This window comes from Leptidea sinapis, chromosome 21 (genome assembly GCF_905404315.1).
Source record: "Leptidea sinapis chromosome 21, ilLepSina1.1, whole genome shotgun sequence".
Lineage (NCBI taxonomy): Eukaryota > Metazoa > Arthropoda > Insecta > Lepidoptera > Pieridae > Leptidea > Leptidea sinapis.
The window spans coordinates 12,957,285-12,976,426 of NC_066285.1; the positions used below are offsets into that span (position 1 = coordinate 12,957,285).

The window sequence follows — 19,142 nt, forward strand, 5'->3', positions numbered from 1 at the left end:
GGGCGGCTCCTGTTTGAACGCGCGAGGCAGCTTCCAGAAAGCCACATGTGATGGCTTAAGGTTGCCGAGCAAGCGGTCCCAACGTTTGCCGCGGAGTTCCGCGATACATTCCCGTACCACCCGCTGTAGGTAGCGGAGGTGGCGCCTATTCTCGACCGACGGATACCTATCGTAAAGTCTAGTAGCTCTGTGCTTCTGTGTGAGTAAGTTCCTGACCTCTGGAAGCAGGTTTAGGCGATGCGGTTGCATCGTCGGAACCTGTCTGGAGCAGGCCTTGATTCTATTCTGTATATGTGACGTCACATGAGAGATAGCACTGTGAGCCGTGTCGACCGAGTCGATGACGTCCGGTATAAGGTCAAGGTCGTCGGACTTGATAGACTCGAGATCCTTTTCCAGCCGTTGCCAGTCGATTACTGTTTTCGTCGGTGGTTGAAAGTTAACCGGTGGGCCTAGATTTAGGACGACGGGCCGGTGGTCTGACTCTAATTCGTGAAAAACCTCGATTGAATTTACATTGAGCGTTACGTTCTTAAGTAACGCAACGTCTAGAATGTCGGGTCGGTGCGCGACGTTATCCGGATAATGTGTTGGTTCGTCGGGTGCTATTACTGAAAAGTTCAGCGTGTCTGTCAGCGAATCTAATAAGATTCCGTTTCTATTTGTGGCTCTACTGTTCCAGCTGGAGTGTTTGGCGTTAAGATCGCCGCCACTATGACTGTGGCCCCGTGGCCGAGTAATGCTTCTATATCTGTGTATAATACTTGTTTGTTGGGCGGAAGATAAGCTGAAATAACAGTGATCAGCTGGTGATTCGCCATACTGACCCGGATGGCAGAGGCCTCGATGTTAGTGAGGACCGGAGGATCTATAGGTATACAGTGTAGAGACCTTTTAAAATAAATGAGGGTGCCGCCCATACGGGTGGTGCGATCATTCCTGACTAAGTTATAATTAGCGATACGCAGATCGCGTATACGTGGTTTTAGAAATGTCTCTTGCACTAAGAATAGGTTTAATTGATGTTCGTGAGCGAACTCCTTCACCAAGTCTAGTTGAGGCTTAAGGCCTTGGGCGTTAAAATACGCTATACGGAGCGTATGTGGTTTAACCCGTCCGCTTACGTAATTAGGCATCGCGAATGTTTTTATACTTTCGCCTTATATCGGTGAGGGCACGGAATATTTTGCCGTTGTCTGCCATAACTTGCAGGAGCGACGGCGGGTCGTCCCGGACAGCCTCGAGCCTGCTGGCCAGGGCTATGATTTCATCTATGTCGAACAGCTCTGACAGTTCGAACATGAAGGCAAAGGTGCTCCCGCCTTGGTTACCTGTTGCCGCGGACGCGGGCGCCGGTGGTCTCGGTCGCGGGACCGACGCCGCTGGGTGGGACGCTAGCGGTGGCCGGAGGGGCGCGGGGCCGCGAGAGTGGCCTCTGTGGCAGCGTTGGCAGCCGGAGGAGACCTCGCCCAGGCGTTTACCTTCGGAGGCGGCGCAGGTTTGAAGGTCGGAGTGAACTCCACCTTCTCTGCTCTGCCTTGCGGCTGGCGGCGCCCTGGGTGACGCTTGTGTTTGGGTGCCCCTTCTCCCCGCACAAGACGCAGGCCGGGGGCTCCGCGCATTGCGCTGGTCGAGGGCACTCCGGCGTGCCGTGTTTGCCGAGGCACTTCACACACCTCGGGGTGTGTTCGCAGTTGCGTGCCGAGTGCCCGTATAACTGGCATATGTGACACTGACCAGGCCCCCCGCGGTTGCGAGGAGCTTCGGCCCGGATGCCCTGAAGGGAGCAAACCGATTTTATGTTAAAAATGTCCTTTCCCTCTTGCGTGAGATCGAGGACGACGAGAACCATGTTAAATGGTTGTTTGTTGGTGGCTCCGCGCATACGGTGCACCTCGTGTGCAGGGTAACCCTGCTCTTTGAGGTCCGACAGAATGTCGGCCTCGTCTAACTCTCTGGGGACGTTCCTAATAACGACCCTCAGATGCTTCTCCTCAGGCAGGGCGTACGTGTGGAAACCCACACTCAGCTCTCTAAGAAGGGATGTCAAGGCGCGGTGGTCCGCTACCTCTTTGGTCTCTAATTTGATGAGAGATTGGTACACCCTTGCCTGGAAGGAGAGCATCTTCGGGATCCTATTTTTGATAACCAACCAGCGGCCTCGGTCTCCTATAAAAATAGGAGGCGGGCGCTTGGTCGGAGGCGGTACGCGGGCTTTAGCGGGCGCGGGCGCGGAAGTGGAGCCAGTCGTGGCCGCGGCTTTCTCGGCGGGTGTGCCATCAAGAGAAGGCGATTCGCGACCGCGCTTCTTCTTGCGACTGACGGTGATGAAGCCGTCAGCATCTGACGCGACACTGTCCGCTCTCGACGGTAGAGCGGTTTCCGGCTGGGCCGGTGAAGCACTGGAAGCCTGAGGGGCCTGAGGTCCCCGCGGTCAGTCCTGACCTTAGGGGTCGCCTGCGCGTCAAAGTACGCCTGAAGGACAGGCGGACGGGCTGATCGGGTGATCACTTTCCTTGGTTTGACCGAAGCTACGGAGCTTGCGTCGGAGTCATTACCTAGTTCCATTTCGGATTCCCCGTCGGAACCCGAAACGTCAGACGATGAGTTATATTTGTTGGATTTCGCTTTGATAGCGGCATCCACTGTCTCGTTGATTGTTACTTTCATTAGCAGAGCGATCTTTTCCGAAAATAACCTATCTAAGAGAGCGCTGAAGAAGCCCTCGTCGGGAACCATTGGTGAAGTTGGGTGGGCATCAACCCCCGCTGCCCGGGTCAGGCAGAGGGGGATTATAATAATTAAGTGGACAACTATAGTTAAGTTGTACACTTGCACATTAATAAATAATATTAATAATAATAAAATATGCAAAAATTAAAAGAAATTAATAATAATAATTAAGCCTAAGACTTAGCTTTGCTGGATGTAGACTGGCTGGGCCGGAACCCCGATGCACGCTGTGCAGGCCCCCGCGGAGAAGACACACACGGCACGAACTGCAACTCACAAACACACACGATTAGCGTGCAGAATCGTGAAACACAGCACAGGTGCTAACTAACACGATCGTAAAACCGGGTAATTAACACAGATAATAACTAAGCTACGTTCCGCGAAGGAACGTAACAGGTGCGAGACTCAAAGAGTCCCGAACAATAGCGCGCGATAACAATAGCTAGCCCAGGTTGCCTGAGCAGATAGTGCGATAACGCAGGTAATAAAAATATTCGAAGGAGGACAGATAACGCGGCACGTGAGCTCGCGTTGCCTGCCTGAATCGAACTGCCAACATAGTATCAAGTCAAACACAATATTGCTTGTACACTACTGCCCTTAAACCTCTTAGGTTTCAGACAAGCAATGTAAATGCAATGCTATCATATTAAAATTTATTTTACAGAAAAAATGTATTCGTGTGCTGGCAAATATTAAACAAAAAGTAAGCTGCAAACCTCATTTTCAAAAACTAAATATTCTAACATTACCGTGCACATATATACTCGATATATGTAAATTTGTAAGAAAACACCCAAATCTTTACACTAAAATCATAGACGTGCCCCGCCACAACACACGTCGTTATAAAAATAATCTTTTACAAACTAACTCTAAATTAACACTACACAGTTCCGGTCCCTATCCAATGTCAGTTAAAATTTATAATACGTTACTAGAACACATAAAAGCCGAAACCAATATTAAAAAATTTATAAGCACTTTGAAAAAGTTACTTTTGGAAAAAAGTTACGATTCTATTAATGAATACCTAGAGGAAAAAAATATTTGAATGTCTGCTCCTCTGTCGTTCATTGCTATTCCTTACGAGGTGCATGTGACAATTATTTAGTACTTAATAGCATGTAACGCATTTTATTTTAAATAAATAAAATAAAAAAAAAACTTTGAAAAAGGCCTTATACCGACTTAAAAGGGATCTAGTTTACTTGACATGGCCGCCGGTGACTATTGCCATCACTTGATCCGCGAGGCTCCCAAGGTTATGAGATTATTCTTATTTGTAATAAAAATGTACATCTATTTAGGTTTAATATATTATACAAATGATTTGAGTTTTCTTTAGTGTTAATTCCGCCAATATTTGTCTTTAAACAATTCGACACATGTTTCGGACGTGTCGAATTGTGAAACGTGATCCTCAGGACGTGTTGTCTCGCCAAAATCTGGCACGATACTGCATGCTTAGCAAGTTAGCAGTTTTGTTTAAAGACAAATATTGGCGGAATTAACACTTAAGAAAACTCAAATCATTTGTATAATTATGGATATCCGCAAAGTAACGCCTACATCAATAAATTTTGTTTAATATATTGTATATTTGGTGTATTTATGTACTAATTATATCAACCTTCGTTAGCAGGAATTAATGGCTATAATATCTGGCAAATAGCGGATAAAATACGTACACATAAGATGCCCCTATGTGTTCCAAATTGTTCTATAATAATGTGCGTGTTCTATAATAGGTACTGTTTTCTTTCTGTGTGGGCGCACCTAACTGATACAAAAATGGATTGAACTTTGTGCTTTTGATTGACGATTAGAAATGGATAATCTAAGGGTGTTTTGGTACTTATAGTAACATTAATCTTCCGGGTTAATTCTCCCAATGGTCCCTGAATAAAAACAGATACTTGACTGACCAGTGGCGGTGCGATGTTGAGTTTTGTTGATTCAGTCTCGACGAGATATCGGAGTACCTGCTTGGTACAGGCAGTATAACACAGGACCCAGCCATGTACCTTGGCTCTACGCTGATGGATTTAAGTTTTATAATAAATGCATAAATTTGACATATTATATAAGTGTATTTTTTTTATTACATGAATAGCTTTTGAATTTGATACTCACGGTCAAGGTAAATAATTATATATATGTTATAAGTATAGTATGTGTTGATCCCGTTGAGCAAAGCAAATTCAAGACAAAAAATATAATGAATTTATTGTGAACAGGCACCGGAGTTGCTCCGTAGATATCCCCTCACCAACCACGATGACTTCCCTCTACCGCTCGACATGGTGTACTTCTGTCAACCCGAAGGATGCGTATCCGTGGCCCAGCGGCGGCAACTATCCAACATGGCCGCCCGTGATACAACCTCCTTTGTGTTTACCCTTACGGATAAGGATTCAGGTATGTTTAATGATTTTCTTTTGAAATAACATAACCCTTTGGCCCACCTGATCAGCCTCATCTGCCCAAAACATATGATGCCGTGAGAGAAATGCAGAGAAGTACAGTTAGGAAATTCTCATGAAGAAGTAACAATAGCAACACTGTACGACACTACAGTACTGATCTGAACAGTATCGTTGACGCCGGTGCTAACGCGTTTATTCCGGATTTCATACTCAAAAGGCATAGTCCCTGACTCATGGAAGTCAGCCCTTGTCCATCCGATCCATAAAAAGGAGACAGTTTGGATCCGGCAAACGGCTTATAGCTATATTAAAAATTTGTGTCTTCTATCGAATCCTCTCTTGAACCTTGTCCAAGTCCAAGACTAAAGTTTGCGGGTCTACCACAAAAAAATCCTATTTATCCACTTCCAACTCTTGCACTCGCAGAACAGCTCGAATTGTCGTGGGCCACACTTGGCCCAATTGTGATCCAATCGTTCACAGAGCACTCTCTGTAAACGATTGGATCACTTGGCGTTACGTAGAGACGTCGCTTAATTGTGGGTCTTCTACCACAATTATCACGGGGAGTGTTCTGAAGAGCTGTTTCACCTGTCTTGCCGCCGAATTCCACCTTCGCACGACACGCCCCAAATTAGGATATCATCCCCACCATCTGGATGTGTGGCGTTCCTCGAGTGCGGTTTTCAAGGAACTTTCTTCCACGTACTACTAAGCTGTGGAATGAGATTCCTTGTTTCTGGTACGACATGGGTACCTTCATAAAAAGCGCGTACACGTTCCTTAAGGGCTGACAACGCTCTTGTGATTGCTCTGGTGTTGCAAGATAATGTGGGCTGCGGTGATCCGTTAACACCAGAGGGTTTACCATCAACTTTTAATAAGCGATGCGATTCCGATGCAGGTCAGTTTAATTTAGGTACCTAACCTAAACTGAATTACTAAAATTCGTACTATGAAGTGCCTTTTACTGAATGGCGCTGAGATCGCTTATGTTTGTGGTTCGCGGTGGGAAAAAGAGATGACGCTTTACTGTCGTTGCACTTTGTCTCTCTTACTCCAACATATGCGTTGCGTTCCTAAACCTAAAATGGTATGATTAGAGCGGTTTTTTTGTATATAAAATACTAAAACTACTAAAATACATTTTGAAATTGTACTTATTAAATAATAGTAATATAAAAAAATATAGTTCTTTGAATTACAAATTAAATGTTTGCTTAGGTGTTTTCGTAAAAATAACGAGTTATGAACGCACCTCCATTGATGTTTGATTTGACATGAGCACAGAGTACATTTTTTTTAATTCGTTCTTGCAAACAGTCAGTTTCAGTATTTTGTTTTACAAAAAGTCCAATAAAGTATTCTCATCTCATCTTTCATCAATAAAATTTTTCCTTTTCTGTATGTTTTCACTATATTAAAACGTTACGTTTAAAAGTTATTAATAACACGATTCACTTTCCTCTAAGGAAGTAGCAACTTTTTTCGAATCGCTTATTTTTACACATAAGCTATCCAGTTTAGGTTGAAATATTTCCTCATGGTACGAATGAATGAACGAACTAAATCAGTTTGCGATTCAATTGACATCATTGCGATTTAATCACTTGATTTGACGTCAACCTAAATTAGATAGCTCAAATCACATCGTGCTCCGAAATAGCAAAGCAGTTCATTTTAGGTTGTCAATTGAATCGCAATAAGAGTTCATGGTAGGCCCGCAGGTGACCCGTACGCTCGTTTGTCCTCCTTTTCCATAAAAAAAATCAATAGTGCCACCGTGAGCGGCAAGATTAGGACATTATAAGTACAAATACAATATTTATTGCAAGTCTAGTTTAGACTTAAAGCAACAATATATTTTGTGATAAGTGATCACCGGAACCCAAACTCTATTGTAACACGGGAGGAAAAATAAAGTGTCGAATAAACTTACAAAGGTATTATGAATCCGAAAACTTATAACACAGTGGTTAATTTCTAAACATTTATTAATGAATAATATTGTTATCAGTCAGATAATGATGACTTTTTATACAGGCAAGACACGTTACGGTATATGTGTGAACTTCTACCGCGCCGTGGAACGGGCCCCCGCTCCCGGACCGCGGGAGAGGGGTGTGATACGACGCGAGTCCTGGAGGAAGTCCATGGAGAAGAGTTCCGATTCCGCCTTCTCCAGGTGAACATTAATTACATCTATTTGAATTTTCATGTGAAACTATTATCATTACAATTATGTCGAAATCATTAAAAAAAGTTAATTCTTATAAATTGAATTCTAGAATAAAAGAGGGTGAATGCTGGCGATGGTTGCGGGTGTTCTTCAATATCGGAGAATTAAATTAAAATAAATAAATCAATTTTAAGATTCTTAGTGGAAACGAGCAGCAACAATAGTAATTAACGAACTTTACAAAAATCATGCAAACCAATATTAGACAAAGTATAGCCAGGAAACACCGTTGTAACTAATACAAAATACTTAATAAAAAAAGTCATATTCATAAATGAAAAAGCCATAATATATATAAATTACCATCACTATTTCACAAAATTACAAAAGAGTGCGTCGTCACTCGACCTTGTGTTACAGTAGATGATATTTTACCATTGGACGTATGGCTATTAGAAACCATCAAAGAAGTAAAATTGTACTGCCAACCCAACCATATTCAAAATTACTCTAGGGAAATGTTATTATGCGACAACAGTAAAGAATATTATTTTTATAGTTAAGAATAGAACATTTGACGCTGTTATTTTCTCCAGAGACCTTAGTTAGCGTTGTTGTCGTCTAGAATATTAAAAGGTCAAACAAATGATACATAAGTACCAAAATTGTTGTCTTCTTGTCATCGTAACTTCGATGTGGGTGTACTGTTCCAGATTTAAATTTGATTTCATCTTTAAATAAAACACATAAAGAGTTAAAACGCGTGTAATAGTAACTGTGTCTTTACATCAGACTAGTTAACCCGAGCGACGTCACAAGACTTTTCCTGATCTCGTTTTCAGGTTCTAAACTGAATTCGTTCATAAGCAGTCCCCTCTCCAAACGCAACATTGATATTCGTTAGTTAGTTCCCCGTCGGAACTCGTTTTCAAAAATCACTCGAATTTTTGAAGTATCCATCTTTCTTGTCTAAGCTGAATAAAAAAACAACTGAAAGTCGGATCTCGCAATAATAACATAAGGTTACATCTTAAAAGTAACTTCTGATTAATAGTTTTTCACATTGACTAAGATTTATTTCGCTTATGGTTGCGAAAAAAAAAATATGTAGACAAATAAGTTTATTATTCAAATGTTTATAATTGATTAATTAAAGGGCCTTTCTCTTGATTCTTATACAAAAGTAATTAATATATTTTTTATAATAGCGTACTTTCACAGTGGCATATACGAACATTACCCTACCTATTCCAACCTCTACATTAAAGCCTAATTTCAACTAGTTATACCAAAATTTCACCATAATTTGAATAAATTAACGCCAGGCGTTCGTTTCAGTGACTATAGAAGCAGCAACGTGGCGCCCAGCGACTCGGAGCGGGAGTCGAGCGCTCGCCTGCCGCCGCCGGCCCCGCCCCCGCTCGACTCGGAGAGCGGCGGAGAACATTCGCCGGCTCCCAGCCCCAGAGCAGCCAGGAAACGTCAGGTACGTAGCACATCCCCAAATCCCCAATATCCTCGTCTCAATTTGGCTTTAGGAAGAACTTATCAACGGAAGATGCAGTAACATCCTTAACTTCGCTAATTACAGATCAACTTGACAAGAGAAAGTAGTGCCTATCAGTCTTTATTGACCTGAAAAAGGCATTTCATACTGTATCTCTCCCCATACTTGTGCAAAAACTGGAATCTATTTGGACTAGAGGCACACAACTTTTAGAAATTATTTATGTAATAGGAAGCAAAAGGTTAAACTGGGCCAGCTGTCAAGTCAGGATATCAACATATTATGTGGCGTACCGCAAGGAAGCGTGTTAGGCCCTACTTTATTTTTAATTTACATCAGTGATCTCTGTAATTTACAAATTAACAAAGCCACAATCTTCTCGTATGCCGATGATACGGCGATTGTCTTCGCCGGAGACACCTGGCAAGAAACAAAATGCGCCGCTGAACAAGGGATGGCACTAGTTGGAAATTGGTTCAAATACAATTTGCTCACAATTAATAAAGCTTAAACAAATTATTTGCCATACCTTCTACAAAAACAGTCAACCCACAAATTATTTAAAATTAAAATACACTTTTCTGAAGACACTGCTAGTATGACATGAAATACATGTTATAGGCGACCAGCGGCTTTCCTGGTTCCCTCAAATTGAATATGTACGCGCCAGGATTAGAAAATTTATGTGGATATTTAAGTTTCTTAGGTACATAGCTCCCTGTATTCACCAAAAAATAAAGGCCCCCAGATATATTTAAAGCATGACATATATATAGATTTAGTTCAGTCTGTTACTGTATATTGTTTCGCGGTCACCACCCCATGTGGTGCTATTAAGTCAAGATTACTGGAAGCCCAAAGAGCACTTTTAAAGGTTATGCACTTTAAGCGACAACGTTTTTCTACAGAAAGCTTCCTTTATGGAAAAGGAGGACAAACGAGCGTTCGGGTCACATGGTGTTAAGTGATCACCGCCGCCCACATTCTCTTGCCACTCCAGAGTAATCACAGGGGCAGAATCCTCCGGCCCTCGACACTGACCTATGCGGCACTACGCCGCAAATTCACGCCGGTATTCTGTGCGAGTGTGGTAATTAAGCTCGACGACTCTACCCCGATTGTGCTGACGTCATAAGACGGCAGCGTGGCACCTCCACTTCTAAAAAGCCCTTAGTCGCATCTTACGACACCCTTGGGCCTGGCACTCCCCTATTCTTTTTACGCCCCGGGGAATCACAGGGCAAAATATTAGCTCTGTAACTTACTAACAGTCAGAAAGTTATATATTGTACAGTGTGTTCTAAAATTGCATAAAACAATAACATAAGATCTTAATATTGAACACAAACGAAGGAAAGAAAATGTTGCCTTTGTTACACCATTAAGGACGGAGTTCTCTAGCATGCAGTATAAATTTCGTGCGGCAATTCTTTATAATTAAATAAACAAACAGATACATATATATATATGTATCTGTTATATATATATATATATATATATATATATATATATATATATATAATATAAACGCCCAATGAATGAAAAATTGCATTGATCGCCTGGATACTACCACTAAATTATGATGATACTGAGTTGATCTTACGATACTTATGCACACACATGTTTTACCATAATAGCGGTTGAATTAAAAATGTATATCAAAAACGTAAGAAACACATCTCTACCTATTTTAAAAGAAAGTTAAAAATGGTCCGTGTGGGAATTTTACTATAATATAAATGACTATACATATACGATAATATACCTAACATTTTGGAAGAGCAGATAGCTGCTAACAAATATTTAAAATAACATCACACTGTGGATGAACCTAGCAACCATATGATGAGGATGGTGTTTGAGCTTAGCTGTGGTACCACTAATAAAAAACAGCAGAAATCAATACATTGTAGATACCGCAGCAGAATATTATATAAACATGTTTGGAGATAATGTAAGTACTAAAGAATATGATATATAAAACTAATTAATTATATAATTGTTACAGCGGATCCGGAATCACTCATTAACATCGTTATGCCTCCTGTCACATCATCCATTTTTCTCAACATTCCGAGAGTGTCTGTTTATCTTGAAGAAGCTGATAGATGCGTGCAATGAGTCCTCTAGTCCGCGGCGCCTTGGAGCGTCCAGGCAACTGTTCAGGTAACGCATTACATCTTTTGATTTTTACTATTTTCTGATTTTGGTTTTAGGGTGAAGCTAGAGGTCGTACTTCGTATTTTTTGTGTTTTTCTTCATTAATAGCAGAGAATTCATTAATTTCATTAAAGAAAAATGACCTCTTAATCATGGCATAATGAACTTTGTCATTTGTAATTAAACTTACATTATCTGTATACTTAAAAAAATATTCAAAAAAAACGAAAGCAATGATCGAATTCATAATTTTTATTAAATAGTAGGTATTTATGTTAAAATTACAGATGAGAGTAGTTATGTTTTTAGCTTTCAATAACCTTCAGGCTCTAAAGAGTTTTTGCTCTCGTACTAATATGTAGATACGACATCTTCTTAAATAGCAAGCGCTATGTCTGTCAGTCTTAAATTCAGCGTATTGGGCACCGATTACATCATGATACTGTGTCCGTCCCCCTCAAACCGGAATACACCGGTACAATTGAACAATACGCTGCTGGAAAAATTGTTGTGTTGGCCGTTCTGGCCTCGAACACTACTGGCATTAAATAGGTGACCTTTCCAGAGATACAGTGTGGTCGGTCCTCACCGGGCAAGCCAACGACAACACTCCCACCATAGTGCTGCACGACGTCAAAGAGATAGAGACGTGGATACTGCGGCTGCTGTCAGCGCCCGTGCCGGTGCCAGGGAAGACCAGGGTGGAGCTGGAGGTATTGTCGCCGACTGCGCATGCGCCGCTGGTGTTCGCGCTACCCGACCACACGAGGTTCACACTCGTCGACTTTCCACTGCATTTACCTTTGGAGTTATTAGGTAAGCAATTATGATAACTGTTGCTATAACATTATTTTTGTAAGTACTGGTTCACGCACTCCGGGCAAATGCCGACCTTAAACTTACTTCAAAGAATACGTGAAAAGGCGGCGAAGTGATTGAACAGAGCGAAGGAAATTTGAACGACCTCGAGCAAATATTGAAATAATAAACAAGATGAATTGAGAAGAGTGTGTGTTAAATTCATTCTATCAACTCTTCTTTTAATTTGAAACATATCATAAAAGTTTATCACTAACAGGAGTGGACACGTGTCTTAAAGTACTTACGCTCATAATGCTGGAGAACAAGGTGGTGGTGCAGTCCCGGGACTATAACGCGCTGTCCATGTCTGTGATGGCGCTGGTCTCCATGCTGTATCCCCTGGAGTACATGTTCCCGGCCATACCGCTGCTGCCCAGCTGTATGAGCTGCGCGGAGCAGTTACTACTGGCTCCCACACCGTTCCTGATTGGCATTCCAGCGACATTCTTGATCTATAAGAAGAATTTCAAGTAAGAATTACTTACACACTTAGAGGTTTTAAGTAAATTTACATAGTTTTTATTACTTGAGTAAGTGTAGCAATGAGGATTTGCACATAACCGATAACCTGCTATCGAAGGATTATGATGATCCAGTAAAAAAATCAGCGTTCTAAACACAGTCGTAGGTACTTACTCGAGTAACAACCATTTAATTTATAAATTAAAAATACCCAGCAGTGGAATTTTTCGATATTCTGACTATAGTTTTGGATTGTTTGTAGGTTTTATTGCTATGGCGCTTGTTTAAACTATACTACCTGAATTTGATATTTTCTGTAACCACGATAGAATGGAAAAGCTCAGTCTAAACTCTGTCCCATTAGGGCAGGTGTTCCCCAGGGAAGTGTTTTGAGACTACCACTGTACCTGTTTTTTACTCGTACCGCAGACTTCAACATCGGTACATTTGCTGATGACCGTACTCTTAGCTTCTCATTGCGATCGTAAAGCGACTTTACAAATACATCAAAGAGGCCTAATGAAGTATCTCACTACCGCATGTAATGGCGCATAAAAGCGAATGAAACCAAATCTGTAAATGTCATATTCACATTGTAAAGAGACACCTGCCATGTTACTTCTCCTTCACTCGCCACACACACTTTTATCTTATCTTTCGTCTGTTAGTTTTCTTTCACCATCGTTATATTTTTATTTCTATGCTTAATTACTTTCAGTGACTTACAAATTTAAGTGAATAAAATTTTCGTAACTAAACAATATATTTATTTACCTATAATTATTATGCAAATAAAAATAAATGACCGTAGATCTCCTTGATTATTTCCAAGAAAAACTCGCAAAATATAATAGAGGGCGATAGTTTTTATAACAATATTAATATATTGTGCAATTGGTAGGTTTATTTAAACTAGTTATAGTAAATTCTTATGATACTTTTATTACAAACAGGTTGCCAGATGACATATGGCTGGTAGATTTAGATGCAACAAAATTAACATCGCCGACGGGTAACGACCAGGAGTTGCCTGCGTTGCCCGAACCCGAGAGCTCGGTGCTAAAGAGTCACCTGAAGCAGGTAACTTCAGATAGTATAACACAGGATGTTCTATAATCTATGTAACACACTATTTATCTTTACACCGCGCCGTGGGGCACCTATCATTGTTGCTATGCTGTCTTCGGTGAATGTTTCCTCTACTTAGTGCACTTAAATTTTGAAGCAGGCAACACAACTAAATCGATTGCAGTTTTAAAGTCAATGTCATGATAATTAAAAACAACTATTAAATATTATTGGAAGGTATATAATTAATTAAAACCATAAGTAGTATGGAGTACTCTCTCGTTGAGAATATTGTTGTTGTTGTATGGATGTATTGTTGAGTAGGTTGAACGAAGTTGGAATCATCCGTCGCGGGTTTGATCATTGGACGCTTGGTTTGTCATATTCAGGTGAGCGTGTCGGGATTATATTTGATGGAAGCCATCGTTATATGAATGTTCACTATTTTCTTTATGAACAATTTACTTACATACTTATAAGAATACGTATACGTTATATTTATTTATATATTGTTATGACACTGCTTTAAAAATGTAATCAAACTGTCTCTCAATTAATATCTAGCGTCTCTATCTATTCTGTACCTAATGAATATTAATATATTGATCAGACTCACTAACATTTCACTTTTCCCTGTCGCGCTAGGCAATGCAACACATGGGGACATCCGGATCTGGAGTAAATATCTCTTTTTACATGCACACTACTTTCAAATACTATGCTACACTTGTGCTATGCGTATGCATATGAGGATGCCGACGTAGATAACATACTGCCCTGCATATCATATATTATATATCTACTAAACGAAATTAAATGTCATGACTGAAAGTATAGGCATATATACAATTTTACGCGAAATAATTTAGTTATTTATCATATTAGAAATACACATGAGATAAAATAAAATATTAGATCACGATTAAAGTGATTTTCGTGGTTGATTATTATGGATATTTCTAGCATTCTTCTTGATTATTCTTTAATATGTACTTTGAATATAATTGATTAATTTCAGTCATGTTGTTTAAAATAAGCATGTGTTTGTGATTGTAAATAAAATAAATTGAAACCCACATGATATTTTAAATGAAAAGAAACTTTGAATCGCTTTATAAAATAATATTTTTGTGTTTAGTACCTAACCATTTATATATGTTGTTCTTTAAGTGCGACTTTCAATATTGGATCAGATCGCACTTTTGAACCAAGATTTAATGTTATCCGTCAATGTCGAATAGTAAAATGTATCCGTCGATGACCACGGCGACATATAGATCAGTTGTTGACATGCAAAAAGCAGAAAATTAAATGAAATATAAATTCCGGATCGGATTTATATGAAAGCGGATATAAGTGCGCGTGGGTTTCGATTATTGTAAGAACTTTTAGTTAAAATAAATTTTAGTTAAAATAACGGTTTGCCTACTTTTATGACGTAGGTTTAGTGAAGTTTAGCTGTTAAATATTTTAATATGTTATAAAGTATCTAAAAGTTGCTTAAACATTGCAATAATAGTGCAAACTGAATGTCTGTAGTTAAAGGAGTTTGCTAATATTGCATTGGTTGGTATGAACGGTGCTATGGCTAGCATTACACAATGTGTGATTGTTATGTATCCGAGCCTCTTCGTCGAACTGTCTTACGTCAGTGAGATGGTCTATGGATCTTAAAACATTCAGTTCATGAAGAAAATAACTTAAACAATCACGAGATTGGATACCTAGGCTACCCTTGAGCCACTCCTTTACTGGCATACCTGTTTACGTTGGTAAGTGCATTGTCTTAAATAAATGAAATTGTAGAAAATGGGGTTAAAAGTAAAAAATCACGCCTGCTAACAATATCTGTGGCCCTTTTTACGAAGCTAGAAGAAACAAATGTTTAATATCACTTTAGCTACTACTATAATTCTGTATATTTTCTACATCTATGGCTCATATGGCAGTGCTGCGCAGATAGGTTTTTTATATCAGAGTTTACACGTTCCTATGTTTGCTAGTACAGTACAAGTTAGGTTGTTATGCTTCACAAATGGCATTAAACTGTTATTAAATGTTGGTATCGTTTATCAGGCACTTAGCAGCTTAACGACATCGACTGCTGAGCAAGCTACAGCTCCGATACTGCCCTCGAGGAGGGACAGCGTGGGCGGAGCAACTCTTAAGTAAGTTTTTTTTTACTTTACAAACTTTATTTTATGGTTCCTAACATATGAATAACTAGCTGTTACCGCCTGCGTCGCTGGGCGAATTTTAAAAGGAAGGAACGTTGGAATTCGAAAAATAAGTACTTATAAACCATCTAGGATAAATTTCGCATCGAATGGTGGTAGTTTCATGTCGATACGATCAGCGGTTTAGGCGTGAAAGAGCATCAAACAAAAACCATTTTCATTATATACATATATATATATATAGATTTCATGACAATACAATACAATTAATTTCGCCTTTCAGATACTCATATTATGTACTTGACATTCTTCCCGAGTCTACCTAATCACACATTTAATTCAATATTTTTAAGGCGATTAGAACACTTTTACGTATAAATTTTTTGCATTTTTATAACGATATACCATTATTTAGTATTAATTACAAAGTAGCCTACGTGGTCACAGGCGACGTAAATTGACAGGAGTTGACAAGTTGGTCAAAAGTTAAAACCAACGATTAAAATAATTTACAAAAGATTTTTTATACAACGAACCGAGATAAGCGACACGTTCACTTGATGGTAAGATCTGCCGATAGAAATCAAAAAATTCTGAGCCTAATCGCGATTGCGTTCGTCACATGAAATGTAGCCCAGTTATACCAGAGCTCCCTCGTCCTGAAGGGGCTTTAAATAAAAATAGCCTCCTTATGTACTAGTTTCGTAGGAAAAGACTCTGCTGTAGTATCAACTTTTATTGATACACAACAAGAAATTATACATTTACTACTTAAAGCTAAGTAGAAACTTAAACCCGTTCGGGTTTTACCGATCTAGACAGCAAAGAAGCCTCCACAGAAGTGAGTGAAAGGCCTGTGTAACATTAAAATGAATGTGTTAATAATGTCTGTAGGGTGCAGAATGCGTCGTTCAAGAGCCAGGGGTCGCACAGCACGCCAGAGAGCCGGCGCGTGTCTGTGGGCAGTGCGGGCCCCGCACAGAGACATTCGTTCACGGCCGTGCAAGCTCCGCACGGCGCCGCGCTCGCACCGCACTCGCCGCAACCCTTCAACCCCCTCATCTACGGCAACGACGTAGACTCCGTCGACGTGGCTACGAGGGTCGCTATGGTGAGCTCCGTACAGGTTACTTTACTCTTTTTTTCATCGAAAAGGGAGACAAACGAGCAAACGGGTCACCTGATCATCGCCGCCCACATTATCTTGTAACACCAAAAGAATCAAAAGAGCGTTGACGGCCTTTTAGAAACGTGTACGCGCTTTTTTGAAGGTGCGGGTGTAGTGTCGTCCCAGAAACACCCCACAAGGAAATTCACACACATTCCACAGCTTGGTTGTACGTCGAAGAAATTTCCTTGAAAACCGCTATGTGGAGGAACGCCACACATCCAGATGGTAGCGATCATATCCTAATTTGTAGCGCGTCGTGTGAAGATGGTATTCGGCAGCAGGACTCAGATCAAACGACTCTTCAGAACACTCCCCGTAACAAATGCGTAGAAGACACACAAAGAAGCGACGTCTTTACGCAACGCCAAGTGATCTAGACGTTCACAGAGCATTGGATCCCCGACTATTCGCAAGTTGCAGGCGGTCAAATGGTTCGAGCTGATACTGCGTACGCCAGAGATGACAGCAATACTCTTAATGTAGTTGTACCTTTGTTGAGCGCTAGAATGTGGGTCGGCTTGACGTATTGCCGTACTCTTTTTATGACGCCAAGCCAGAAAATATACTTACCTACTTTTAACATAATATTATTTCAATATAGATTATTTATTAATATATTGAAAAATGTATTTCGCATTATCATGACTATATACCAAAGTATTTTAGTTTATAATTTTTATTATTTAATTGGCATTTTATTTATTTTTTTGTGGCAACGAGTACCTTAATATAAATTGCTACTTGCAGGTGCGGTTCTTCAACTCACAGAATATTCTAGCAAACTTCATGGAACACACGCGCACTCTTCGCCTGTACCCGCGGCCCGTGGTCGCCTTCCAGATCAACAGCTTCCTGAGGTCGCGACCCCGGACCTCACTGTTTTTGAACCGGTTTGCAAGGACACAGGTAACTTAAATTGATTAACATTTTGTCGGCTGGCTTAGGTTTCTGCCTATTGAGCAAAGGGTTGTGGGTTCCATACCTGCTGTGGACGTCGCATTTTATTAGTTCTGGATTTTAATATTTTCATTAATTATATAATGACGACCCATATAGCTCAGTGGTAAGTGATCCTACCTATTAAGCTAGAGGTCCCGAATTCGACTCCCGATTGGATTGAACATTAATATGTTGAATAATTATGGATGTTGGTTTCTAAGTCATGGATGTTTAAGTATGTGTACAAGTCCATGGTATCTTCCTTTTTTACACATGCATTGCTAAGAGGCTTCTGAGCACGGTCTAAGATCTCTTCATACACTTTGATCAAGGTCTTCACCCCTTTTTCACAAAAATTAATCTTTGTCACTCCTTACGCGCAGGATAATAGCTACGTTTCACTTGTGAAGCTTCTTTGGAGTCTTCTAAGCTCAATTTATTTCTGATTGATTTGATGAATGAATATGAATTTAGCAATTTTAAAAATATTTTATTCCCGCAAATGGTTATCGTGTTTTGTTATTGCTTCCATATTTGTGAATAATTAGACGAAAATAATTAACAACCGTTCTGAGATAAGTTTAATTTTGAGGATATAATAAAAAGATTGTTCATTACAGAATATTTAATATTCTTCGTTAGTTATTGTTAAATCTACCTGTATTCTTAAATACAGGGTGGCGCAATAGAACGTGCATATTTAAAATATTGATTAAAAAATAAATACAAAAGGTATAGTTAAAATAAAACTGAGGTATTATTAAGAAATAACTGAAGTTTATTTTTTAAAAATAACATCGTCTAAATGATGACCCTCTCTACGACGACACTCCTCTAATCGCAAACGGAAGTTATTGAAAACTTTCTTCAGTAATGCTGGTGTAATTGCTGCCATTTCACCACGGATATTCTCCTTGAGCTGATCGATGTTTTTCGGATTATTGCTGTAGACTTTGTTCTTGAGGTATCCCCACAAAAAAAAAGTCAGGAGGCGTCACGTCTGGACTACGTGGGGGCCATGGGATATCACCTCTGTTCGAAATCAGTCTGCCAGGTAACATCTGTTTCACAACCGCCATGGAGTCATTTGATGTGTGACAGAGATTGCTGCCCATACTGTCACTTTAGGACTATGCAGTGGTTTCTGGTGCTTGAGTTTGGGATTCTCACTGTTCCAGTAACGACAATTTTGACGGTTTACGAACCCATTGATATGGAAGTGGGCCTCATCTGAGAAAAGGATAATGTCAAAATTGGAAAATCGATTAAGCATTTCATTAGCAAATGCGAGCCTTGCTCCGAAGTCAGACTATTTCAATTCTTGTGTTTACTGCAGCTTGTAAGGATGCAGTTTAAGATCCAAGTTTAAAATTCGTTGCAAACTTCGTCTCGATAAGTGTAAGACAGACGATCTCTTGCGAGTAGACATTTGTGGATCTCCTCGTACAGACTG

General features: G+C 40.1%; 1 protein-coding gene across 6 annotated transcripts in view; it reads left to right on the plus strand.

The window, feature by feature from the left end:
• Window positions 1-19,142, plus strand: part of LOC126970553 (MAP kinase-activating death domain protein) — an 86,959-nt gene that overhangs the window by 19,501 nt on the left and 48,316 nt on the right. For 4 of the 6 annotated variants that reach the window (XM_050816516.1, XM_050816519.1, XM_050816518.1 and 1 more), the window contains exons 3-13: window positions 4,977-5,157; window positions 7,209-7,350; window positions 8,683-8,830; window positions 10,860-11,017; window positions 11,577-11,827; window positions 12,090-12,342; window positions 13,288-13,414; window positions 14,048-14,080; window positions 15,479-15,570; window positions 16,474-16,690; window positions 17,498-17,656. In XM_050816516.1, coding sequence (XP_050672473.1) covers window positions 4,977-5,157; window positions 7,209-7,350; window positions 8,683-8,830; window positions 10,860-11,017; window positions 11,577-11,827; window positions 12,090-12,342; window positions 13,288-13,414; window positions 14,048-14,080; window positions 15,479-15,570; window positions 16,474-16,690; window positions 17,498-17,656 — 1,761 coding nt within the window. The remainder of the gene's footprint in view (window positions 1-4,976; window positions 5,158-7,208; window positions 7,351-8,682; window positions 8,831-10,859; window positions 11,018-11,576; window positions 11,828-12,089; window positions 12,343-13,287; window positions 13,415-14,047; window positions 14,081-15,478; window positions 15,571-16,473; window positions 16,691-17,497; window positions 17,657-19,142) is intronic. The other 2 variants (XM_050816517.1, XM_050816521.1) reach the window with 1 other exon arrangement.